Genomic DNA, 27,792 nt, shown 5'->3' with positions numbered 1-27,792 from the left:
GTTCATCCCAGTTCACTACAAGTGGCTTTAGTGGTTGGAAATATGCTAATCAATGGGTAACTGAACATGAAAATTCCAATGCACATTGCAATTGTGTTGTAAGTTTCAGACAAAGAGGAAATACTCTATGTAGAGTTGATAAAAAAATTATTACTCAGCTACAAGAAGAAGAAAAGCATTGAAGAAATCAGTCAATAAAATTCTTCTGTGTTTGGGACCACAAGCAGCGAGCTACCTTAATTTAAGTATTAACTGTATTTTTCTTACTTGTCACTTCTTCTTCCATTTGTATTTGCTTTTAGGAAGCTTTAATTGTCAGGTGCTATTAATAGTGTTCCATAGATTTCGTGTTTGTTTTGAATACAGTCAGAGAGAGACCCTTTAGTCAGCCATAGTGCCAGTAGTGCTAGTGTTTGTTTTCAATACAGTCCAGAGACAGGTAGAGCTATTTTCATTGTTTTCTACAAGAAGTGCCTAGCAACCACAGTTTAGTTAATAAAAAGCCGCCTTTAGTGAATTAGCAGTCTAGTTAAAGGTTGATTAACTCTCTTCAGTAAATTGATTCCTTAGGATGGATAGGATGTGTGACTGCTGTGTACGGACGCAGGAGGAGCTGGCCACTGTTCGCGAACAGCTGAGCGTGTTGATGGCCGTGGTCAGCCGTCTTCAGGCTGCTGCCTCGGAGTGTAGCGGCAGTGGGGAGTCTGGTGCGTTGCAAGGTACACCCCAGGTGTTACATGCTTCACCCACTGTCCCTGCTGTTGAGACATCTTCGCGTGTACTGGGTGCGGTTGGGCCACCCTCTCCCCAAGGGGAGTGGTGGGTTCAGTGGCGCTCGCGGCGCACGAGGCGGAGGGTCAATGTGGAGGCTGGCCGTGTGGCATCACCCGCTCTGCCTGTGAGTGGACATGTGGCTGTTCCTTCAGCAAGGTCCGAGCAGGCACACGGGGGGAGGGGTTTATTAGTTATTGGGAGCTCCAACGTTAGGCAGGTGATGGAGCCCCTTAGGGAAATAGCGGGAAGGTCGGGGAAGAAGGCCAGTGTTCACTCTGTCTGCTTGCCAGGGGGTCTCATCCGAGATGTGGAGGAGGCTCTGCCGGCGGCGATAGAGAGCACTGGGTGCACCCGACTGCAAATTGTTGCTCATGTCAGCACCAATGACTCCTACCGTCTGGGTTCAGAGGTCATCCTCAGTTCGTACAGGCGGTTGGCGGAATTGGTGAAGGCGGAAAGCCTCGCTTGCGGGGTGAAATCAGAGCTAACTATTTGTAGTATCGTTCCCAGAACCGATCGCGGTCCTCTGGTTTGGAGCCGAGTGGAAGGCTTAAACCAGAGGCTCAGACGATTCTGCAGAGGTCTGGGGTGCAAATTTCTCGACCTCCGCTATCGGGTGGAGAAATGTAGGGTCCCCCTGAATAGGTCAGGCATGCACTACACGCCGGAAGCAGCTACAAGGGTAGCGGAGTACGTGTGGAGTGCACATGGGGGTTTTTTAGGTTAGAGAATCCCGTCCCTAGGCCCGACAAGACGCCTCCTGAGACGCAGCAAGTTAGGAGTAGGCAAAATGCAACAGGGAATAACAATATTAATGTGCTCATAGTAAACTGCAGGAGCGTCTACAGAAAGGTCCCAGAACTGCTCTCATTAATAAATGGTCACAACGCCCATATACACTCCTGGAAATTGAAATAAGAACACCGTGAATTCATTGTCCCAGGAAGGGGAAACTTTATTGACACATTCCTGGGGTCAGATACATCACATGATCACACTGACAGAACCACAGGCACATAGACACAGGCAACAGAGCATGCACAATGTCGGCACTAGTACAGTGTATATCCACCTTTCGCAGCAATGCAGGCTGCTATTCTCCCATGGAGACGATCGTAGAGATGCTGGATGTAGTCCTGTGGAACGGCTTGCCATGCCATTTCCACCTGGCGCCTCAGTTGGACCAGCGTTCGTGCTGGACGTGCAGACCGCGTGAGACGACGCTTCATCCAGTCCCAAACATGCTCAATGGGGGACAGATCCGGAGATCTTGCTGGCCAGGGTAGTTGACTTACACCTTCTAGAGCACGTTGGATGGCACGGGATACATGTGGACGTGCATTGTCCTGTTGGAACAGAAAGTTCCCTTGCCGGTCTAGTAATGGTAGAACGATGGGTTCGATGACGGTTTGGATGTACCGTGCACTATTCAGTGTCCCCTCGACGATCACCAGTGGTGTACGGCCAGTGTAGGAGATCGCTCCCCACACCATGATGTGTTAGCTCTGTGTGCCTCGGTCGTATGCAGTCCTGATTGTGGCGCTCACCTGCATGGCGCCAAACACGCATACGACCATCATTGGCACCAAGGCAGAAGCGACTCTCATCGCTGAAGACGACACGTCTCCATTCGTCCCTCCATTCACGCCTGTCGCGACACCACTGGAGGCGGGCTGCATGATGTTGGGGCGTGAGCGGAAGACGGCCTAACAGTGTGCGGGACCGTAGCCCAGCTTCATGGAGATGGTTGCGAATGGTCCTCACCGATACCCCAGGAGCAACAGTGTCCCTAATTTGCTGGGAAGTGGCGGTGCGGTCCCCTACGACACTGCGTAGGATCCTACAGTCTTGGCGTGCATCCGTGCGTCGCTGCGGTCTGGTCCCAGGTCGACGGGCACGTGCACCTTCCGCCGACCACTGGCGACAACATCGATGTACTGTGGAGACCTCACGCCCCACGTGTTGAGCAATTCGGCGGTACATCCACCCGGCCTCCCGCACGCCCACTATACGCCCTCGCTCAAAGTCCGTCAACTGCACATACGGTTCACGTCCACGCTGTCGCGGCATGCTACCAGTGTTAAAGACTGCGATGGAGCTCCGTATGCCACGGCAAACTGGCTGACACTGACGGCGGCGGTGCACAAATGCTGCGCAGCTAGCGCCATTCGACGGCCAACACCGCGGTTCCTGGTGAGGCCGCTGTGCCGTGCGTGTGATCATTGCTTGTACAGCCCTCTCGCAGTGTCCGGAGCAAGTATGGTGGGTCTGACACACCGGTGTCAATGTGTTCTTTTTTCCATTTCCAGGAGTGTAGTACTAGGGACAGAAAGTTGGCTGAAACCAGAGGTAAATAGTAATGAAATCCTAAACTCAGATTGGAATGTATACCGCAGAGACAGGCTGGACAGTGAAGGGGGAGGCATGTTTATAGCGATAAGAAGTGCAATAGTATCGAAGGAAATTGACGGAGATCCGAAATGTGAAATGATTTGGGTGAAGGTCACGGTTAAAGCAGGCTCAGACATGGTAATTGGATGTCTCTATAGGTCCCCTGGCTCAGCAGCTGTTGTGGCTGAGCATCTGAAGGATAATTTGGAAAATATTTCGAGTAGATTTCCCCACCATGTTATAGTTCTGGGTGGAGATTTTAATTTGCCGGATATAGACTGGGAGACTCATACGTTCATAACGGGTGGCAGGGACAAAGAATCCAGTGAAATTTTTTTAAGTGCTTTATCTGAATACTACCTTGAGCAGTTAAACAGAGAACCGACTCGTGGTGATAACATATTAGACCTTCTGGTGACAAACAGACCCGAACTATTTGAAAAAGTTAACGCAGAACAGGGAATCAGCGATCATAAAGTGGTTACGGCATCGATGATTTCAGCCGTAAATAGGAATATTAAAAAGGGTAGGAAGATTTTTCTGTTTAGAAAAAGTGACAAAAAACAGATTTCAGAGTACCTGTTGGCTCAACACAAAAGTTTTGTCTCAAGTACAGATAGTGTTGAGGATCAGTGGACAAAGTTCAAAACCGTCGTACATAATCCGTTAGATGAGTATGTGCCAAGCAAGATCGTAAGAGATGGAAAAGAGCCACCGTGGTACAACAACCGAGTTAGAAAACTGCTGCAGAAGCAAAGGGAACTTCACAGCAAACATAAATATAGCCAAAGCCTTGTAGACAAACAAAAATTACGCGAAGCGAAATGTAGTGTGAGGAGGGCTATGCGAGAGGCGTTCAATGAATTCGAAAGTAAAGTTCTATGTACTGACTTGACAGAAAATCCTAAGAAATTTTGGTCTTATGTCAAAGCGGTAGGTGGATCAAAACAAAATGTCCAGACACTCTGTGACCAAAATGGTACTGAAACAGAGGATGACAGACTAAAGGCTGAAATACTAAATGTCTTTTTCCAAAGTTGTTTCACAGAGAAAGATTGCACTGTAGTTCCTTCTCTAGATTGTCGCACAGATGACAAAATGGTAGATATCGAAATAGACGACAGAGGGATAGAGAAACAATTAAAATCGCTCAAAAGAGGAAAGGCCTCTGGACCTGATGGGATACCAGTTCAGTTTTACACAGAGTACGCGAAGGAACTTGCCCCCCTTCTTGCAGCGGTGTACTGTAGGTCTCTAGAAGAGCATAGCGTTCCAAAGGATTGGAAAAGGGCACAGGTCATCCCCGTTTTCAAGAAGGGACGTCGAGCAGATGTGCAGAACTATAGACCTATATCTCTAACGTTGATCAGTTGTAGAATTTTGGAACACGTATTGTGTTCGAGTATAATGACTTTTCTGGAGACAAGAAATCTACTCTGTAGGAATCAGCATGGGTTTCGAAAAGGACGGTCATGTGAAACCCAGCTCACGCTATTTGTCCATTAGACTCAGAGGGCCATAGATACGGGTTCACAGGTAGATGCCGTGTTTCTTGACTTCCGCAAGGCGTTCGATACAGTTCCCCACAGTCGTTTAATGAACAAAGTAAGAGCATATGGACTATCAGACAAATTGTGTGATTGGATTGAGGAGTTCCTAGATAACAGGATGCAGCATGTCATTCTCAATGGAGAGAAGTCTTCGGAAGTAAGAGTGATTTAAGGTGTGCCGCAGGGTTAGTGTCATAGGACCGTTGCTATTCACAATATACATAAATGACCTTGTGGTTGACATCGGAAGTTCACTGAGGCTTTTTGCAGATGATGCTGTGGTGTATCGAGAGGTTGTAACAATGGAAAATTGTACTGAAATGCAGGAGGATCTGCAGTGAATTGACGCATGGTGCAGGGAATGGCAATTGAATCTCAATGTAGACAAGTGTAATGTGCTGTGAATACACAGAAAGATAGATCCTTTATCATTTAGCTACAAAATAGCAGGTCAGCAACTGGAAGCAGTTAATACCATAAATTATCTGGGAGTACACATTAGGAGTGATTTAAAATGGAATGATCGTATAATGTTGATCGTCGGTAAGGCAGATGCCAGACTGAGATTCATTGGAAGAATCCTAAGGAAATGCAATCCGAAAACAAAGGAAGTAGGTTACAGTACGCTTGTTCGCCCACTGCTTGAATACTATTCAGCAGTGTGGGATCCGTACCAGATGGGGTTGATAGAAGATATAGAGAAGATCCAACGGAGAGCAGCGCGCTTCGTTACAAGATCATTCAGTAATCGCGAAAGCGTTACGGAGACGATAGATAAACTCCAGTGGAAGACTCTGCAGGAGAGACGCTCAGTAGCTCGGTACGGGCTTTTGTCAAAGTTTCGAGAACATACCCTCACCGAAGGGTCAAGCAGTATATTGCTCCCTCCTACGTATATCTCGCGAAGAGACCATGAGGATAAAATCAGAGAGATTAGAGCCCACACAGAGGCATACCGACAATCCTTCTTTCCACGAACAATACGAGAATGGAATAGAAGGGAGAACCAATAGAGGTACTCAAGATACCCTCCGCCACACACCGTCAGGTGGCTTGCGGAGTATGTATGTAGATGTAGATGTAGATGTAGATGTATAAAATTCTGATGTTTTGGTGACTATTGCAAGGCACCTTCCTCAGGGTGTGTTGCTAACTGTTGAATGGTCACTAGTTTGATTACTTATATGCTATGGAGGAGTGTTGTCATTGGATATGGGATTGAGGAGAAAGGGTATTAGGTGTACTTTTATGGGTCTTTGCATTGCGTGTTGTCATTGGCAGAAATAGGCATTTTCCATTGGAGTTTCCCTCACTACTTGCCATTGTTGGAAATCGGCGAATAGGAAACTGAGCTCCTCACCTCCATATCCAATGACAACACTCCTCCATAGTATATATGTAATCAAACTAGTGCCCATTCAGCAGTTAGCAATACATCATGAGGAAGGCAACTTGCAATAGTCACCAAAATGTTGGAATTTTATAGCTGACAATGCAGCCCCAAACCCAGAAGAATTTTATTGACTGTGACAACAGCTGCAGAAGCCTATGTTTACATTATTGGAGAAATGTGCAACAGAGGCTAGTGGCTGCAGTGAAAAAACTTTCTTCAAGGGGACTGCCATTTCATGTAGATGAAGAACAGTTTGGTTCCTCAAGCAATGGCAGTTTATGATGTGTTCAGAGCTGATACCTGAAATTGATCCATTCTTAGTTGCTCATACAGCATATGGAAACCAGGGTAAAGGAAACCTGAAACACCTCATATTTATCACTTAGCACTTATGAAGAAATTATCAATATTATGGGGAAGACTGTCACAGAAAAGATCATACAGGAGATAGCTGATGCAAAGTATCTCTCCATTATTGTGGCTTCTACATCTCATGTTTCACACTGTGATCAGTTGAGTTTTGTTACACTTTATGTAAATAAAGATCGTCAACCACAAGAACCACTTGTAGAATTTATGAGAAATGCTGGACATACTGGGAAAGAATTGGCAGATGCTGTATTCATGTTCCGTAACTCCCATGGACTAGATATAGGCAGGGATCTACTCTGGCCTACAAGCCCAAATCAAGTCATTCAATCACTTGGCAGTTTTCATCCCCTGCTCCACTCATTCACTGAATCTGGTAGGATTAAGGGCAGCCACATGCTGTAAAATGGCTACTATATTTTTTGACCTGCTACAAACAATTAACACTTTTTTTTTGGCATCTACACAATGCTGGAAAATTCTACAGACAATTTTTGAAGGTGAAAACTTGAGTTTAAAGTCTCTCTGCATTACAAGATGGCCATTTTGAGAAGATGTCTGCAAAAGCTTAAATGCTATTTGGGATGCAGTCAATAAAGCTCTAAAATGCATTTCTGAAGATAAAAGTGAGAAAGCTGTTATTAAATTAGAAGCAACAGGGATATTGCAACAGCTTAACTCAAAAAATATTGCATTCATGGCTACAATATGGGGGAGCATTTTGGAACATTTCAGTGCAGCACTACAGTCAGAAGAAGTTGACATATCTGCAGTAGTGAAACTTTATACTTCACTTCTGACTTTCGTAGATGAGATGACTAAGTCTTTTGAATTGTGAAAAAAGTTGGCAGAGAGAAAACTAGGGACCATACAACATCTTCTGCAAGTCAATGAAACTCAAGAAAAACATGTGAAGAAACAAAAGAAATTCTTTGGTGACTCAAAGTCTAAGTCTGAAAATGAAACAGTCATTTGCAAATCTGAAGGTTACCTACTGAAGACCAATTATTTAATTATACTAAACAGACTATCCACAGAGCTCAATAACCATCTTGGTGTCTACAAAGAGTTTTCTGAGAAGTTCTCTTTATTATCCAGTTTGATGGAAATGGACCCAGATGAAGTCTATAATGATGCAAAACAGCTGCAGCATATTTACTCAGGGGACACTGAGGATTCTTTTGGAACAGAATGTGCCGATCTCAAAAGCTTCCTTCCGAGTTTTGGGTACAAGAATGGTCCATCTTTACCAGTCTTAAATAAAATGCTAAGAGAGAAATATCTCATTGATATTTATCCAAATCTCAGAATTGCTATGCAAATTTATTTGACCACACTAGCAATGAACTGCTCTGTTGGACAATCCTTCTCAGTTCTTGGAACTGGCTATATTAACAACAGAAAAAGATCTGACTATGAAACTGGACTTCGAACATGTGATAAATGTGTTTGCTGATAACAAGGCAAGAAGAAAGCCATTCAACTGATGACATTCTTTGTTGACATAATAAATTACCATAATTCCATAAAATATTACCCTTTTTTGTAGATTTCTTCTTTAAGCAGTTTATTTTAAATAGTGTGTTTATAATTTTGTTGCTAAATGTTTTTCAAAATTGATTAAGTTTGGGGGGGGGGGGGGGGGGGTTATTGGGCCAATGGGCATAGCGTTATCTAAATACCATTCAATTTGTAAAATACCTTTTACAATGAGGAGCACCAAGCAAGGTGGCGCAGTGGTTAGCACGCTGGACTCACATTCGGGAGAACAACGGTTCAGTCCCATGTCTGGCCATCCTGATTTAGGTTTTCCTTGACTTCCCTGAATTGCTCCAGGCAAATGTCAGAATGGTTCCTTTGAAAGGGCACAGCTGACTTCCTTTCCTGTCCTTCCCTAATCCGATGAGACCAATGACCTCTCTGTTCGATCTCTTACCCCAAACAACCCAACAATGAGGAGCTTATATATAAGGTCATGAAAATCAGCAATAACCAAAAAATGACACCACATCTGTTTTTCTTTAGTTTTTTAAAGCCCATGGGAACCAAAAATTGGATAGTAAACAGCAAAAGGCCTGACCTTCTGCAGAACACAAGTAAAGTTCTGTTTACTACACTTACACTCCAATCAGTGTATTTGGAATGTAGGAAACTTGTATATAGCGAAACACCTACATAATTTAATGTACCTAATAAGCCATCACAGCTGTAGCTGAAGGGGAAACCACACAGATGTGGTAATAGAATGCCGAAAACTTAAAACTGTTTCCCAACACAGGTGAAACATATTTCATAATTGTAATTCTTCAAGGTATCCTGGCAATCTATTAAAATCTTGAGGTGTTGGTATTCTGCTAGCTATCAGTGTCATTCATGCATAATATTTCAACAACATGATTTGTTATCTTAATTAGGTTCAACTTGAGACCGCTTGTCAAATGGAATGGGTCCAGTAGAATTGATTGTACATCTGAGTCACAATTGGCGATAATCTTCAACATATTTGCTTTTGGGTCAAAAGTAATTATATTTACAAACATATTGGTATATTACAAAGTTGAGTTAATTGTGAGAATGTGCAAATCATTAGACTCCACACAAAATTGTTATGTGCATGAGTGACACAAAAGTAGATATCTTAGGTATTGTGAAACAACTCAAATCACTTAGCAAAGGCAAGTCTTCTGGTCCAGATGGTACACCAGTCACGTTCCTTTCAGAGTATGCAGACACAATAATGCCTTTCTTAGCAATCATATACAACTGCTCATTTGACACTGACATCGATTCGCAGTAGGATTTTGGAGCATATACTGTACTTGAACATCATGAATAACCTTGAAGAAAATGACTTATTGATACATAACCAACATGGATTCAGAAAATATCGTTCTTGTGCAACACAGCTAGCTCCTTATCCTCATGAAGTAATGAGTGCTGTCGACAAGGGATCTCAGATCGATTCCACATTCCTTGATTTCCAGAAGGTTTTGATACCGTTCCTCACAAGTGACTATTAATCAAATTGCATGCATATAGAGTATCGTCTCAGTTGTGTAACTGGATTCGTGATTTCCTCTCAGAGAGATCACAGTTTGTTGTGATAGATGGTAAATCATTGAGTAGAACAGAAGTGATGTCTGGCATTCTGCAAGGTAGTGTCATAGGCCCTCTGCTGTTCCTGATTTACGTAAATGATCTAGGTGATAATCTGAGCAGCCCCCTTAGATTTTTTGCAGATGACGCTATAATTTACCATCTAGTAAAATCATCTGACGATCAATTCCAATTACAAAATGATCCATAGAGAATTTCTGTATGGTGCAAAAAGTGGCAATTGGCACTAAACAAAGAAATGTGCAAGGTTATCCACATGGGTACTAGAAAAATCCGATAAATTTTGGGTATATGATAAATTGCACAAATCTAAGGGCTGTCAACTCGACTAAATACCTAGGACTTACAATTATGAGCTATTTAAATTGGAAAGACCACATAGATAATATTGTGGGGAAGGCAAAACAAAGACTGTGCTTTGTTGGCAGAACACTCAGAAAATGTGACAAACCAACTAAAGAGACAGCCTACATTACACTTGTCTGTCCTCTGCTGGAATATTGCTGTGTGGTATGGGATCCTTACAAGGTAGGATTGACAGAGGACATTGAAAGAGTGCAAAGAAAGGCAACTTGTTTTGTGTTATCACGCAATAGGGATGAGAGTGTCACTGATATGATATGCGACTTGGGATGGCAGTCACTGAAATAAAGGCTGTTTTCTTTGTGGCGAGATCTATTTACAAAATTTCAATCACCAACTTTCTCTTCCAAATGTGAAAATATTTTGTTGACACCCACCTACGTAGGGAGAAACGATCATCATAATAAAATAAGAGAAATCAGAGCTCGAACGGAAAGATTTAGGTGTTCCTTTTTCCCACGTGCCATTCGAGAGTGGGCTGGAAGAGAAGTAGTATGAAAATGGTTCAATGAACCCTCTGCCCAGCACTTCTTAAGTGTGAATTGCAGAGTAACAATGTAGATGTAGAAGGTACCTATCATAATAAGGACAGACAAAAACAGAACTATAAGCTCCTCATGACAGAAATATGTGTTTATATTCTCTTGCTTTCAAAGGGGTAAGCTGCAAATGTACACCCATTTCAAAGTACTTCTTCATGAATAAGTTGTCACTTCTGTCACTGAATTAGTGATATTTGGATGTTTTAACATTTATTTTATGATCATCTGTGTCTCTTAGCTACTTGCAAATGCTTGTAACGTACAATATAATAAGAATTTCATTAATTAAGCAGAAAAATATTTAAAAACAAAAATTAATCTTACGCATGGCTTTCTCACATCCAGGGGTGCCAGTAGTGAGTGTTGTGACTGCACATGTCAGACTGTGTATATATATGGATTACACCCCACGTTCAATGGATCACTGCCAATGTAACTGAAAACTGTGACACTACTGCTTTCCATAACTGCATGAATCACAACCTTCACTTATATTCACTTATATTATTCTTCTTTTGTGGTTCATATGCATGATGTTTGTTTTGATAGCACATTTTCTCTTGCCATATTTTCAAAGAAATTGAAAGAAGCCAAATTAGTGTCAGGGATATGAGACTACTTAGATCGGTTCACTTGAACTGGCTGGTTGCAGAACTTCTGGGGATATACGCCTCTTGCCTTAACAACATTTTCAGAAAACAAAATCCTTCTAGAAGTGGAAATGTAGAAAACTTTTCCTGTGTAATATAAATTCCACTCACTGTTTCTTGAAATCTCTTGCAACACTATCCGTCATAATATGGATTGTGACCAGTGTTGAGAAAGTCTAAAATGTTGAAAACCATTGAGCATAATGTGTTAAATGATTGTTGGTCCCTGAATTGATGATCCAAATTACTGTAATGAGTTCAGCATTCAGAAATTCACTGATAAATGACTGATTTCTGAAAACCCTTCCAACCATTTGTGAAACACATTTTCACATTTGCTTTACTTGTCAATTGCCCAGCTTTTCTCCAGCATACAGTTTTAGGTTATACACTGCAGCTCTTCCTGGAGTTGCTCTGTGTTTGAGTGGAATCAATTTATACAGATTTCATAAGTTCTCTCTGAACCATATCTTCCAATTTCTCAATATTGTGTAACTTCATGATAACATCATTTAAATAACTTCAGGAATTACTTCAGAAATACAACTAAACACACACAAAGAAGGATAAACAGAAAGAATGATAATTCAAACTGCAGCCACAAAACAAGTCACTTCATAGGTAATATTAATTATATATATTGCTGAGCTCAAGTATAATATTCCTCAAATATTATTGCTTGTGTACCATACAAGCATTTATACCTTTTCTAATGAAACTCCTAACAGTCTGTGGATGATGTTACTTTGCAACTGCGGGCCTTCTCCAAGGGTTTTGACAGCAGTTTTTAATGCTTTAGGTTCTCCATCAAGAAGAAATATGTTCACTGTATCTCCATTCTTCTCTAATTTTGCTGCTATCTCTAGGGCCAACACACCTCCATATGAGTCACCTATTAGTAAATAAACACCCTTTGGCCAGATTTTTTTTATTTCCTGTAATGTAACAAACTTGAGATAAATATCACATAGATAAATAAATTATTGCACAACAAATGAGACTGTTAAATAATATGCTTAACACATATCAGTTATAGATCAGTTTAAAAAAATGATATATGGGGTATTAAGTGATACGAGCTGTCATTGGAATCTAATGTTTGGTATATCTCCAGTGAACCAGACACACTGAAAATTCCATTGATCTATACCAGTGGTCAGAAAACCATGATTCATGAGCTATTTGCAGCTCTTTGGCTCCTTGAGTGTGGCTTTCCCACAAAATACCACGTATGATCACAGGTGTACAGTGCAACGGAAACTTCATGACACATGCACAGAAGTCTGTTTTTGGCCTGGGCTAGTCTACTTTGAAGAAGTGCCCAAAGAATGCAGTGACTCATTCCATGTGCACTGGCTGACCCCACACCACTTTTTCTCCATGTTATAGTGTCTTCAAGAGTGGGGGAGTATAATGGTTTGAAGTAAGAAATACGAGATAATTTTTGATGTGCTAAAGTTTATGCAAACTGAAGTGGTGGCAGGAATATCTAGTCCTTTGAAGAGTTGGAGATGTTCCTTATGAAGTGTGGAAGAGAGTGCACAATTGAGCAAAAGAAGAAAAACGGATTTATTATGTCCACAATGAATTAACAGGGGATCATTTGGAATGTGATTTACTAAGAACTCTAAGTTCTGAGCCTGAAATAATTGAAACAGATTATGATGGTCATGTAGAAAGACAGGATGTGCAGCAAAGCAGCCCCTGATTTTAAAAGTACAACGTTGAAAACTAAGATTGATCTAAGAGTGCAGCAAATAGTATTTTTACTGTTAATGTTGTAAAAATTTTATACAGAAGTTTTGAAATAATTTGAAAAGCTGTAATTACAGCACATAATGCCTATAAATAGTGCACTGCAGCTCAGAGTGATCAGTTTCATCACTGAAATGTGAAAGGAGGTTGTTGTACTGAACGAAGAGGCTGAAATCATGTATTCCATTAAAACAATGTGTTTTTCTGCTACTGAAATGCCACAGGTTAGAACACAGTGCTACAGCAATAAGATGCACTTTTCAAACATGATTTAACATTTCAAAATAACCCCATGTGAAAACCATTCACAACCTCTTCACCAAATTCTAACAGACAGGCAGCAAGGCTGCTGATCTAGTGGGGAATGTTGGTTCCAGGCAAACTGTAGTTACTCCTGGAAATGTTCTCACAGTTTCTGGAATTATACAGCAAAACCCAAGGAAATCAGTCCAAAGAATTGCAGCAAAGACTGACTCAAAGTATCCAAGTGCAATTTCCATTCAAAATCCAAAGCTGCCTGGCCATACCTGTAAGTTGTTCAACAGAGGGTTGACTTTTCAAATCAGATTCTCACGTTGTTTGCTTCACAGACTTCCACCTGACTGGAGCCTTGAATATACAAAACTGATGATTTTGGGGCTCCAAAAATCGACATTTAAGTGAATCAAAATCACTGTACTCTCTCAATGTTACTGTTTAGGTTGCGGTATGCAGCAGAGACATTAATGGGTCTCTTTTTTATACAAAAAATGATCACTAGTGGACATTATGTTGCAATTTCGAAACATGTTGCCACCACACATCTAGTGTTGAAGGATCAACCAGGCATCGAATTGTTCATGCAAGAAAGGGCCAGACCACATGGCATTGAACAGGTGTTTCACTGCCTTCATGAATACTTTGGAAAAACAGTCGCTGGACTGGATTATTGCAAATTTACTGGAGCAGGGAGTGGCGTCCATATTCACCTCACTAGACTACTTGTGACTACCTTTGTTGGGCATATTGAGACACACTGTCTATTGGTACCGTCACACCACACTGGATGAGCTTGAATGAGCAATTTGTATGGCACCTGAATCTATTTTCATTGAGACACTAGAGCATGTGATGGAACATTTCATTTTTTATTTGCACCACCTCCACACTGCAAGTCGTGGACATTTTAAAAAGACTGTGATGTGCTTGCTGAGGATCAGTGTGATTATGCATGCTGATAGTGTATGAACTGCACAGCACACAACGCCATCTTTCAGCAGTTTTTTGAAGTCTTCCAAAAATTTTGTATAACTTATGTACAAAATTTTACAGTTCTCACAAAATACATACCTTTGGTTGCACTTCCCCTAATAACAGATAAAAATAGTTGTAGATATGAATAGTTCTCTTACGTCTACTTTCTCATACTTAGGTGAAGTTTATGTGTCATTATCTTGAGATGACTGTTCTGAAGTGAATCACTGAGAAAATATTTCCAGAAACATAAATTGCAGTGCATAGAGTAAAGTTGTATCTCTGCACTGTGCTGTACAATTTATTATTTCAGAGCATGTCTCTCTACAATAAAGACTTTAATTGTATTTAAGATCTGCACCCTTATGGTTGGCAATTCCACCTGTCTCTGTCCAGTTCACTTTGCCTCCCCTCCAAAGTACCCTCACCAGCAGCACTCTCCCCACAATCACTGCCATTTTGCAGATTTAGGAGCCATGAAGTTTCAATCTGCCTGTATGTGTGATTGAGGTGTAAACAGTTCCTGGACAAGTTGAGTCAGTCAATCAGTCAGCAATCCCATTGAGCAATGGTTAGTGATTGTTGCATCACAAATCATCTGTGGCCAGCAAAGAACCTACTCGAAGCATTAAGTTACATGTAATTTTCCAACTAGCAGCAAACCTATAGGTATTTTTCTCATGAATTTAAGAACTGTAATTATTTTGTGCTGGTGGCTTTGTTATTGTAAAATTAATATTGTTTTAGGTGCCATGTTTGACATGTCCACAAAGAAAGAAAAAAAGGGAAGTGAGGGATGAAAACCATGAATTTAAAGTTGGATGGTCAAATACTCCACATTTATTCAAAACTTAAATGGCCTTCCTACCTGTCTCATTGGCCACAAAAAAATAGGCTCGTAACAAGAAATCAAATTCAGAGATACACTTTACAGCTAAACATGTATCATTTAGTACTAAACATCCTGTTTGTGATAAAAAAAAAAAAAAGGCTGTGGACTTTTAGGACTATTGCCACTCAAAGATCAAACACTTAAAGAGGATACAGCAGATGCAGTAATGAGGTGCATTGAAAAACATCATATTCCACTCAATAAAGTTGTCTCAGCTCCAACAGAAGGTGCAGAAAGTGTGATGAGAAACAGATTTGTTCCTATTTTGAAAGAAAATATTAAGATAGATATTTACCCCTACTTAATTCATCAAGAAGTCCTTTGTGCACAGATATTTGCAGAATAAGTTGGCAAAGTTATGGAAAGGGTGATTAATTATTACCAATTTAAAGTGTTTTTAATTAAAATGGAGAGGGAGTAAGCCTCTGTATAAAAAAAGCCCTCTTCATACTCATATTCAGATTCTTTATTGGCCATTCAGCATTATTACTTGCAATAGACTTCATCAGTTCACTTAACCTATTAAATTATAAAATATATCTTTTCGCATTTAAGTTAATATTGTGCATTTCTAAAAATTCTTCTAATGTGTAGAATGGGTTAGTTAATAAGAAGTTATGTAACCTTTCCTTAAGTATTTTGATTAGCATGCTCGAGGCATGTTTAGGAAATTTGTCATATATCTTAATAGCCATGTACTTATACTGTTGTTAGTTTTTGCTAATCTGTGTTTTGGCACGAGCAGAGGAGTACAGATTCTTGTATTTTAGTCAAGCCTTTGCTTCGTTGCACCTCAATTTGGCAAGTCAACAAGTATACAGGGTGGTCCATTGATCGTGACTGGGCTAAATATCTCACGAAATAAGTGTCAAACGAAAAAACTACAAAGAATGGAACTTGTCTAGCTTGGAGGAGGAAACCAGAAGGCCTGCTAGATGGCGCTGTCATAGGTCAAATGGATATCAACTGCATTCTTTTAAACAGGAACCCCAATTTTTTATTAAATATCCGTGTAGTATGTAAAGAAATATGAATGTTTTAGTTGGACCACTTTCTTTGCTTTGTAATAGATGGTGCTGTAATAATCATAAACATATGGCTCACAATTTTAGATGAACAGTTGGTAATAGGTAGGTTTGTTAAATTAAAATACAGAACGTAGGTACATTTGAACATTTTATTTTGGTTGTTCCAAAGTGATACATGTAACTTTGTGAACTTATCATTTCTGAGAACACATGCTGTTACAGCGTGATTACTTGTAAATACCACATTAATCCAATAAATTCTCAAAATGCATTTGACAATACATGTAACAACATTCCTCTCAACAGCGAGTAGTTTGCCTTCCATACTGTTCGCACATACATTGACAATGTGCTGATGCATGTTGTCAGGTGTTGTCGGTGGATCATGATAGCAAATATCCTTCAACTTTCCCCACGGAAAGAAATCTGGGGACGTCAGATCCGGTGAACGTGCTTAGACAACCAATCCACCTGCCATGAAATATGCTATTCAATACCACTTCAACCACACTTGAGCTATGTGCTGGACATCCATCATGTTAGAAGTACATTGCCATTCTGTCATGCAGTGAAACATCTTGTAGTAATATTGGTAGAACATTACGTAGGATATCAGCATACACTGCACCATTTAGATTGCCATCGATAAAATGGGGGCCAATTATCCTTCCTCCCATAATGCCGCACCATACATTAACCCACTAAGGTCACTGATGTTCCACTTGTCACAGCCACCATGGATTTTCCGTTGCCCAATAGTGCATATTATGCCGGTTTATGTTACCGCTGTTGGTGAATGACGCTTCATCACTAAATAGAACGCTTGCAAAAAATCTGTCATCGTCCCGTAATTTCTCTTGTGCCCAGTGGCAGAACTGTACACAACATTCAAAGTTGTCACCATGCAATTCCTGGTGCATAGAAATATGGTACAGGTGCAATCACTGTTGATGTAGCATTCTCAACACCGACGTTTTTGAGATCCCCGATTATCGCGCAATTTGTCTGCTACTAATGTGCAGATTAGCCATGACAGCAGCTAAAACACCTACTTGGGCATCATCATTTGTTGCAGGTCATGGTTGATGTTTCACATGTGGCTGAACACTTCCTGTTTCCTTAAATAATGTAACTATCCGTCAAACGGTCTGGACACTTGGATGTTGTCATCCAGGATACCGAGCAGCGTACATAGCACACGCCCATTGGGCATTCTGATCACAATAGCCATACATCAACATGATATCAACCTTTTCCGCAATTGGTAAATGGTACATTTTAACATGGGTAATGTATCATGAAGTAAATACCGTCCACACTGGCGGAATGTTACGTGATACCATGTACTTATATGTTTGTGACTATTGCAGTGCCATCTATCACAAAGCAAAAAAAGTGGTCCAACTAAAACATTCATACTTCTTTACATACTACATGAATATGTAATAAAAAATGGGGGGTTCCTATTTTAAAAAAACCAGTTGATATCTGTTTGACCTATGGCAAAAACATCTAGCGGGCCAACCATAGCGCCATCTGGTTTCCCCCTTCAAGCTAGACAAGTTTCGTTCTTTGTAGTTTTTTCATTTGATGCTTATTTCATGAGATATTTGGCCCGGTCACTATCAATGGACCACCCTGTATAGTTAACACTATCAAGAATATATAGATTAATAACTATTAATATTCTATATTTCATAAACAATGGTTTACAATGTGCCCTATTATCTACCTTTGCCATTACTCTGGTTGCTTTCTTCTGGATCACCAGAATTTCATTTATTTTTTTGCTGTTTCCCCAGAGTATTAACCTATACCTTAAAGCTGATTGCTAAAAAGTAAAGTATGCTGTCCTTACATATTCAAATGTCACACAGCACATCAGTCTCTTAAGCAGGTATACAGAAGGGTCCAAAAAAATGTACCCACTGTTTAAAAGTCCATAACTGGCAAACTAATTGACGGAGTTGTCCCATCTTTGGTGGTGTAATAGTTTGTAGTTCCGGCAATCGCCACACAAGCATTGTACATCCCACGATTGCTACATGCAATGAATGAGGATGACCCAGATCGTGGAATGGAGTACTGCGAGTGGTTTACTAACATGGTGCACAATGATGAAGAGTTTGCAGAGATGATTGCATTGTCTGATGAGGCACAGTTCAAACTCAATGGTACAGTAAATGTGTGGTGTTGGTTGTCTTACCGGGGCTTGATTGCGCCCTTCTTCTTTTACGGCACAGTTACCGGTGAGGTGTACCTTCAGAAGCTTCAGACATCCATTTCACCTGCCATCCGAGACTTTTATGGAGATGGAAGAGGTTACTTTCAACAATATGGTGCCCCAGCCCACTAACCAAATCATGTTAGGACGTATCTCGACGAAAATCTACCAGGAAGATGGATAGGCGATAGAGGTGCTGTGGAGTATCCACCATGTTCCCCAGACCTAACTCCTCTGGACTTTTACCTGTGGGGAACACTAAAGGATGTAGTTTATCAACAAAAACTTTGAGAATCCATCGTACATTCCAACTGAACACGTTGCAGTCAGTAGTTCGTGCTGCAGTTTGGCGGCATCGTTTGTGTGTGGATGTTACTGGTGACCATTCCGAACACCTACAGTTACATCTTAAAGTTGGACTTTAAGCTACACTTTCACCAAAATGAGACAACTCCATCAATTAGTTCACAAGTTATGGACTTTTAAACAGTGGATACATTTTTTTGGACCCCTCTGTATAACTCTTGACAGCTTAACCACTATGCGTTCAACATCAGAGTTCCATGTTATTGTCAAGTATGATAACTAAAAATTTGGCATTTTATTTTTATATTTTTACAGTCTTTGATGGTCTGAACCACACAATCTGGATCTTTTTCTCATTTAACAGTACATCATTTGCATTAAACCAGGATATTGCATTTTCTTTTGGCAAATTCATACTTCTAACAAGATTATCAAATACATGGTTCACAGACAGAAAAGTTGTATTGTCTGCAAACATATATGTCTTTACGTCTATGTTTTCTGGTAAGTTGTTCATAAGTACAAGGAATAGAACTGGTTCTAATTTAGATCTCTGTGGCACTCCCTGTTGTACCTCAAGTGTGTTTGCAGATGACTTCCTGAACTCACCACTTGGTTCCTTTTGTTAAGGTATGATTTGATGAGTTTTTAACTTTTGTCACATATTCCATAGTACTCAAGTGTAGAGAGCAAAACAGAGTGGTCAACACAGCAAAAATTCTTGCTCAGATCAGATAAGGTTACCTTTATGTGAGCATGGTCCTCGAATGCTGCTAAAATATCTCTCACAAAGAGTTCTAAGGCATGTATAGTTGACTTTTCTTTTCTGTAACGAAACTCTGATGTACTTAACATATCATTTACTTCTAGGTACTTATACATCTGCTGATACATTATGCCTTCAAAGACTTTGATTACTACTGAAATAAGAGAAATTTGCCTATAATTTGAAGGATCAAATTTTCTACCCTTCTTAAAGACTTGAGTCATGTTGGATAGCTTGAGAGGATCAGGAAAAACCCCTTCTAAGAGACACAAGCTTATAGAATATGTTAATGGTGCTGCAATGTAATGTATAATTTCTTTCAGTATATTCTTTGACATATCAAAAATATCTGTACTGTATAAATTTTTCATGTCTTTGACAATTTTACAAACTTCATCTTAGCTTACCTCTTTGAAGTGTTTCAATGAGGGTTTTGCCTGATTATGATTTAACTTTGTGCTCTTAAGATATTCGATAGACATTATTGTGGGTTTACTGATCAACTTTTCGATTTAATCAGTGCAGTTTATAAAACATTTGTTTAACGTATCTGCCGGTATTGGGACTGTCTTATGAAAGTTTCTGATTTCACCTTTAACAGGATTAATTACTGACCAGGCTATTTTGCACTGGTTTTTACTATTTTTTATGACATTTGTGTTGTATCTGTGTTTAGCCAATTGTATCTCTTTCTTATACAGTTTCTTAGTGGTTATTCCTAGGTTCTTACTTTCATTAGAATTGTTTACTATTTCAAGACACTTGAACAGCAGTAGCTTATTTTTTAAATTCACTAACTCTTTGGTGTACCACATTTTATCCTTTTTTGTTTTATGATACTAGTTTTGAACAAAATGAGCTTTTACCATACCTATTAAATAGTTGCAGAATGTTTTGTAAATTATTTGGGTTTTGGAATTACCTCTTTGAAATAATTTGTCCCAGTTAGTTATGCTCAGCTGGCGTTAGTTTTCTGGGATTGTTTTCTGTTAGCATTAAGGTACTAGATTTTGATTACTTTTGTACAGCCTTGTTCCCATCCCTTTTATAAAATGTCTTAACACTACTGTTAACATGGAGTGGTCTGAGAAATCAAATTCCTGTACACTGGTGGCATACATATCACGAGCAGAGTTGACAAAAGCATTATCTAAAAATGCTTTTAACCTTGTCAGTCCTGAATTTACCAGATGGAAATTGTGCTGCCTTAGCATATACACTGGGTTTTTGCACATGTTACATCAAAGCTTGAATTAAGGTCTCTCCAAATTATAATTACATATTGTTTTCACTTTGTTATGTGGCACAGTACACTGTCTAAATTATCTAAAAACGTTTTTTCATGTGAGTCAGGGGAATTGTAAATACTTAAGATAAGTTTCATTACATCACATGACTCAAGTAATTTCAATAATTTATATGACAGTACCACTATTACATAGTGAGATCTGCAAAAATTGTTTTCACTTTTATAACCTTCTGGTTTAAGCATATTTTCAGATAAACACAGGAAATAATACTTATTTTGTAGTAATGACTCCTCCAGTACTTCATCTTTACTTCCAAGACCCTGAATGTTTAGAAATAAGATGTTGCTGTGACTTATCTGTGAGTTAGCAGGCTGATTTTTCATATTTTTATTTTCTTCCTGGCTTGAAATCACAAAAAAATTGTCACTGAGTGACACAAAACAATTAAATTTTTCTCCATTTGATATTAACATTGGCAACTGCTGGATTTAAAAAAACAAATAACTGTGAAGTTAAAATATTTTTCTGATACAGAAACATTGGGGAAAATAGTGGTCTACTTTTGAAGACTTGAAGGATGACATTTTGATTTTTGATACCTGGAATAGTATTCCTGACTAGTGTAATCAGTTGAAAAAATTAGTGTTTGGTGTTCTTTCCTTACCTGGGTCTATTTTATTCATGTGAACAATCGTTTTGAAGCATGAACCTTATCAAGAGTAAATTGATAAGTCATCTTATTGATGAGAACATGGAATTATGCTGAAAATTAAAAACGATAACATACGAACTTGACTTTCTCAAGGAGATGAAGGCCACTGTTCATGTTAGTAGTTCTCAGAGATTGTCACAATTTAATTTCATGGATACAAGGTTTTGTAATTTAATTTTATCAGTTAATAACACAATTTTAATTATGATATCAAGTTTTATGCAATCAATAAATAAGACCTTTTTCAGTATGATTTCAAGTTTTATACAATGTACCTATAGTTAACTAACAAGGAAACTGGCCAATATGGCATGTCAAAACAGGATGAATACACTGAAAGAAACACAATGTCAAAATTTTAGCTGCTAAGACACACTGCAAGTACTTAAAAAAAATGAAATCTGCCAATTGTGCAGCTCACTAGATGGCTTGAGAAATGCGTATCCCAGCCATAGCTGTAGCAGATAGCACATGCATAACATGATGCACACATATCTTTAATAGACAGCACAGTGATAATCAGATAACATGGCTCAACATGGTCATAATTTGTAAAATTAATTTCAATTTCCATTGATGTTTCTCTGATACAGCTATTCACAGTTACCGTTCACTCAGATTTGCAACTCATTTAATATCCATAATTATTAGCAGTTGTCTTTGCAGTATTGCTAAGTGTTGACAATGGATATAAAATTGAATTAATTTTCTTTGTGACTTCTTCATGCATGCTTGCTAATAGTATCTGTCTTTGTGCAGCTTCCAGATTTTCACAGTACTGTGGCTTCCAGTTAATGTTTTCAACCACACAAAGATGAAATATGAAGAATGTAGCGTGCAACTGAAATCACACACTTCTCCTAAAGACCTACATATATGTTATTTATGTGTTGTATGGTTATCTATTCCAACCATGATCCACTCCCCACTCCCACTGTCCCCAAATCCCACCTTGTTAGCTTTCCCAAATTTCTTAACCTTGAACCTTGCCTCACCATCTTTCCCCAAATCCCTCAACATGCAAACTAAACTTACATCCCCAGAAAGGACGTGCAGTCTACCACCTAAAAACTGATCCCAACCTTATAATCCAACCTGTGGATAAAGGCTCCAGCAATGTTGTTTTGAACTGCAAGGATTACCTGGCAGAAGGAGTCCACCAGCTGTTAGATACGTCCACCTACAAACCTTGCCACAGTGACCCCACTCCAGAAAACCAGCAGGATCTCCAGTCTCTCCTCAAATCCTTAGGCCCATCTCAGAACCTCTCCCAGAGTCCATCTCTCTCCTCAAACCTACCCTCCCTGCACTCCTACCTTCTACATGCTTCCTAAAGTCTATAAACCCAACCACCCAGGATGCCCCAATGTGGCCAGTTACTGTGCCCCCACTTAGAGAATTTCTGCTCTCATAGATCAGCACCTTCAGCCTACTAACCGGAACCTACCCTACTATCTAAAAGATGCCAAACATTTCCTCCAGTGACCCTTCACAGTTCCTGTTACTTCACTACATGGTGCCTTGCTCATCATTACTGATGCCACCTCCCTTCACACAAACATCCCCAATGCCCATGGCCTCACCTCTATTGAACACTTCCTTTCCCAATGTTAAACAGATTCCAAATCAACAACCGCCTTCCTAGTCATCATGACCCAACTCTCACCCACAGTTACTTCTCCTTTGAAAGCATTCCCTGCAAACATGTCCAGGGTATGACTATGGGTACCCGCATGGTACCATCCTATGCCAATGAATTCATGGACTATCTAGAAGAATCCTTCCTAAAGGCTCAGAATCCTAAACCCCTCACTTGGTTCAGATTCACTTATGACATCTTTGTGACCTGGATCAAGGGTGAGGACACCCTATCCACATTCTTCCAGAACTCAACAGCTTCTCCCCCATTCATTTCACGTGCTCATACTCAACCCAACAAGCCACCTTCCTCAATGTTTACCTATACCTCAAAAATGGCTACATCAATACCTCTGTCCATATCAAACCTACTAACCACCAGCAATACCTCCAGTTTGACAGCTGCCACCCATTCCATACCAAGCAGTCCCTTCGATACAGCCTAGCCACCCATGGCCATCCCATCTGAAGCGAACAGCAGTAAGCACACAATGTGGCCGCCACTGCGGCAGGGTGATCTCCATGTCTGGATAAAGGAGACCATAATTAGGGTGCTTTTGGGTGCAGCAAATGCAGAGTGTGTAAGATATCAGCTGTTGTTGGTGCAAAACTCGCAGTGGTGGAATCTCTGCCTCTGCAAGAAGGCTAAGTACAGGGCTAGTCCAGAAGGCACCATTCGCAAGTCGGACCCCACAGTGGTGGATGGGGTCTAGGATATGCAGCGTTGAAGGCGATGCAGAACCATAGACAGGACTTCCATAGTCTAAACGAGACTGGACCAATGCTTGATACAATCACAGGAGAACCGAGTGGTCTGCACCCCAGGTGGTATTGCACAGATACCTAAGTACATTGAGATGGGACCAGCATGTCCTCTTCAGCTGGCGAAGATGAGGGAGCCATGTCAACTGGGCATCGAAGACTGAACCCAAGAAACAATGGGTGTCCACAACCTCAAGGGGTTGGCCATCGAGGTACAGTTCAAGGATGGGGATGGACTGTACGGTGATGGCTGAAATGCATGACACATGTCTTGGCTTGAAAAGCATGGGAGAAAGCCCATGAGTGCACCCGGAAGATTACTCCCTGTAGACTGTGTTATGCAGTGCCCATTACAGAGGAAGCAAGGTAGATACAAATATCGTCAGCCTACAAAGAGGGGGACTCTGTCGGCCCAGCAGCCATCACCAGACCATTATCAGGGTGTCTACGTGGACAAGAAAAAAAAATTCCCGGATTTTTCACGGATTTCGCGGTTAAAAACACAATTTCTCCCGGATGAAATTACGTATAAAGCGGGTGAAAATACATCCGTGTTAAGTAACAGTATACTTTCCCTCGGAGCTGTAAAACCTATCAGTCCTTTGAATCATAAAGGTCTTATACCAGCGGAGGACGTCCCAGGACTTTAGGAAACGAAATCCAGGAAAAACAATGCGTTTGGAAAGTTGTTTGATGCGAGACAATATGCACAGAGTTTATTTTCGTATTGCGAAAGTATATACACAAATTACAGCATGGCAGCTTCCGAAACTCTAAAATAGAGATTGCGTTGAGTGATGCACTTTTGTCAGCGAGTCACAGCTCATGTCACGTGATCTCGCTAGCGAATGATGGCAGTTATCCAGAGCACGAGGCCTACGAGAAAGACAGGCTGCGGTGCATACGTTACGAAGGTAGGCCAAACTCGCTCAACTCGGCAAAGTGCGTTTCTACAAAAGTAACGCATCTCAAGCCACTATTCGTAATATTTTCTGGTGATCTGTTAGAAATGTAAACAATTGTGACGTCACGCACATTGAATGCACATTAGTTGTTACGGATGTACTGCATAATCTTCGACCTAAAGCCTTTGACACTTTTTGGTGTCGGCACTCTGGTCTGTTCATTGTGTAAATTACCCATTTTCTATGCAACTAAACTTTTAATTTTGGTGTTATTCTCTGATTATGTTTCATTGCTGCAGTATTATTCAGCAGTAGTGGATTAAAGTTCTTTGTCAGCGTATCAGATCTTACACGTCAAACCTACAAAACTTTAACTGAAATAAAAAACAATGAAAAATCCCGGAATTCTAAAAAATTCCTGGGTTTTTCCCGGATTTGTCCCGGATGAAAAAATTCCCGGGTTTTTCCCGGACCTCCCGGATGTCCCGGGCCATATACACCCTGATTATTGGCTATGAGAAAGAGAGGGACACTCAGCACGGCACGGAACCCTGTGGAACCCCATTTTCTTGCTAATGGGGAGTGCTGTAGGAGCAGCCAACTTGGACCCAAAAAGAGTGACAAGAAAGGAAGTTACGGATAAAAATGGGGAGAGTGCCACGAAGGCCTCATTCATGAAGGGTGGTGAGGATATGGTGGTGCCAGGTTGTGTCATAGGCTTTATGCAGATCAAAGAAGACTGCAACAAGGTGTTGCCAATGGGCAAAAGCTGACCGGATAGCAGACTCCAGGTGCACCAAGTTATCCACCATAGGGTGGCCATGGTGAAAACCACTTTGAGTTGAAGACAAAAGGTCACAGGATTCAAAAATCCAAAACAGCCACCGACTCACCATGCATTCAAGGAGCTTGCAGAGGGTGTTAGTAAGGCTAATTGGATGGTAACTATCCAACTGAAGAGGCAGCTTCCCTGGTTTCAACACCGGAACAACAATGCTTTCTTGCCACTGGGTAGGAAAGACCCTCTCACTCCATAGACAGTTGAAGAGGGTCAGTATATGGTGGTGGCCAGCCACCAATAAGTGTTGGAGCGTTTGGTTATGTATCCGATCCAGTCCAGGAGCCATGTCAGGACAAAGGGCGAGGGGGCTGGCAAATTCCCACTCGCTGAATGGAGCATTATATGGCTCCGAGCAGTGAGAAGCAAAAGACAAAGGCAGTCGTTCTGAGCGCTCTTTCAGGAGAAGGAATGTGGGTGAATACTGAACTGATGCCGAAGCTTGAGCAAAGTATTGAGCAAAATTTTCTGCTACAAAGTCCGGATTGGTAAGGACAACACCATGCACAGAAATTCCTGAAATGCCGGTGGGAGGACGGTGGCCAAAAATTCACCTGAGTTTCGCCCAGACTTGTGAAGAGGAGGTGTTTGGTTCTATGGCAGCTACATATCGTTCCCAGCAAATCTGTTTCTGAAATTTGATTAGCTAGCGGGCCTGGGTGTGGAGTCGATTAAAGACCAGGAGAAGAGCAGTAGAAGGGTGCCGCTTGAAGTGTTGAAGAGCACGGTCTTTTATGGATGCAGCAATTTCCGGAGTCCACCAAGGGACCATCTTCCTGTGTGGGGAACCTGAGGAAGAAGGGATTGTGGAAACAGCAGCTGAAAGGATGGCAGCAGTCAAAGTCTGAGTAGATTCATCAACACTGTCGTGTAGCAATACAGGGGGGATGGGAGCAGAGGAGAAGGCACCCCAGTCAGCCTTAGATATGGCCCAACTGTGAGGGTGATGGAGCGAGAGACACTGAACGAAGGTCAAGTCAATTGGATAATGGTCGCTGTCACATAAGTCATCGTGGGCTCCCCACTGAATGGAGGGAAGAAGACTGGGACTGCAGATGGAGAGGTCAATGGTAGAGAAAGTGCCGTGCACCACACTAAAGTGTGTGGGAGCGCCTGTGTTTAGTAAACAGAGGTCGAGTCTTGCCAGAACATCTTCAACTGTCTTGCTAAGGTCAGTAGTCGTATGACTACCCAAAGAGGGTTGTGGGCATTAAAGTCGCCTAATTGCAGGAAGGGAGACAGGAGTTGTTGAAGAAGAGTGGTGAGGGCATGGGATGTGGGCGGCCTGCCAGGTGGGAGGTAGAGATTACAGACTGTGATTGTAGTGGCCAGATGGACCCAGACAGCAATGGCTTCCAGAGTGGTATGGAGGGGAACCCATTTACTACGAGGTGTGTTTTTTAAGTAAGTACCATTTTGAAATTTAAAAAAGACATGCTAAGATATCTCAATAGTATTTTTTTTTTTACATGAAACCCTGTACGTTAATCTACTTTTCCACATAATTTCCGTCAATATTGAGGCACTTGTAATGACGTTGTACCAGTTTTTGAATGCCCTCCTCATAGAAGTCTGCCGCCTGACTTGTTAACCACTGCATTACCACTGTTTTGACTTAGTCATCGTTTTGAAGATGCTGACCACCCAGGTGTTTCTTCAAGTGTAGGAACAGATGGTAGTCACTGGGCACAAGATCGGGGCTGTACGTAGGATGCTCTAGAGTTTCCCATCAAAAAGATGTGATGAGATCTTTGGTCTGATTCACCACATGCAGTCGGGCATTGTCTTGCAGCAAAACAATGCTCTTGCTCAACTTCCATGGGCTGTTGCTTTGAGTCTGGTGTGACATAGGCCACCCATGTTTCATCACCAGTAACAATTTGGCTTAAGAAATCATCACTGTCATTGTGGTACCGCTCAAGGAAAGTCAATGCACTGTCTAAACGTTTGCTTTTGTGCACATCCGTCAACATTTTTGGTACCTAACGTGCACACAATTTTTCGGTAATTCAAGTGCTCAGCCACAATGCCATACAAAACACTATGAGAAACATTAGGAAAGGCATCCTGCAAGGAGGAAATCGTAAAGCGTCTGTTTTCTCTCACCTTATTGTCCATTTTATTTGTAGCCTTCAAGAGCTTGTAAGTAACTACTTTTAGTAAGAACACAATTGTACACTCCTGGAAATTGAAATAAGAACAACGTGAATTCATTGTCCCAGGAAGGGGAAACTTTATTGACACATTCCTGGGGTCAGATACATCACATGATCACACTGACAGAACCACAGGCACATAGACACAGGCAACAGAGCATGCACAATGTCAGCACTA

The 27,792-nt window shown here is 41.0% G+C and overlaps 1 protein-coding gene across 1 annotated transcript in view; it reads right to left on the bottom strand.

Annotated features, from left to right (window-relative positions):
* LOC126483828 (fatty acid synthase-like) overlaps window positions 1-27,792 on the bottom strand; it is a 394,620-nt gene that overhangs the window by 17,680 nt on the left and 349,148 nt on the right. The window contains exon 33 of the mRNA XM_050107027.1: window positions 11,854-12,084. Within this exon, the coding sequence (XP_049962984.1) occupies window positions 11,854-12,084 (231 nt within the window). The remainder of the gene's footprint in view (window positions 1-11,853; window positions 12,085-27,792) is intronic.

Source organism: Schistocerca serialis, chromosome 6 (genome assembly GCF_023864345.2).
Source record: "Schistocerca serialis cubense isolate TAMUIC-IGC-003099 chromosome 6, iqSchSeri2.2, whole genome shotgun sequence".
Taxonomy (NCBI): Eukaryota; Metazoa; Arthropoda; class Insecta; order Orthoptera; family Acrididae; genus Schistocerca; species Schistocerca serialis.
The sequence above is the reverse complement of the archived record's forward strand: the minus strand, read 5'-3'. Positions and strand labels throughout refer to the sequence as shown.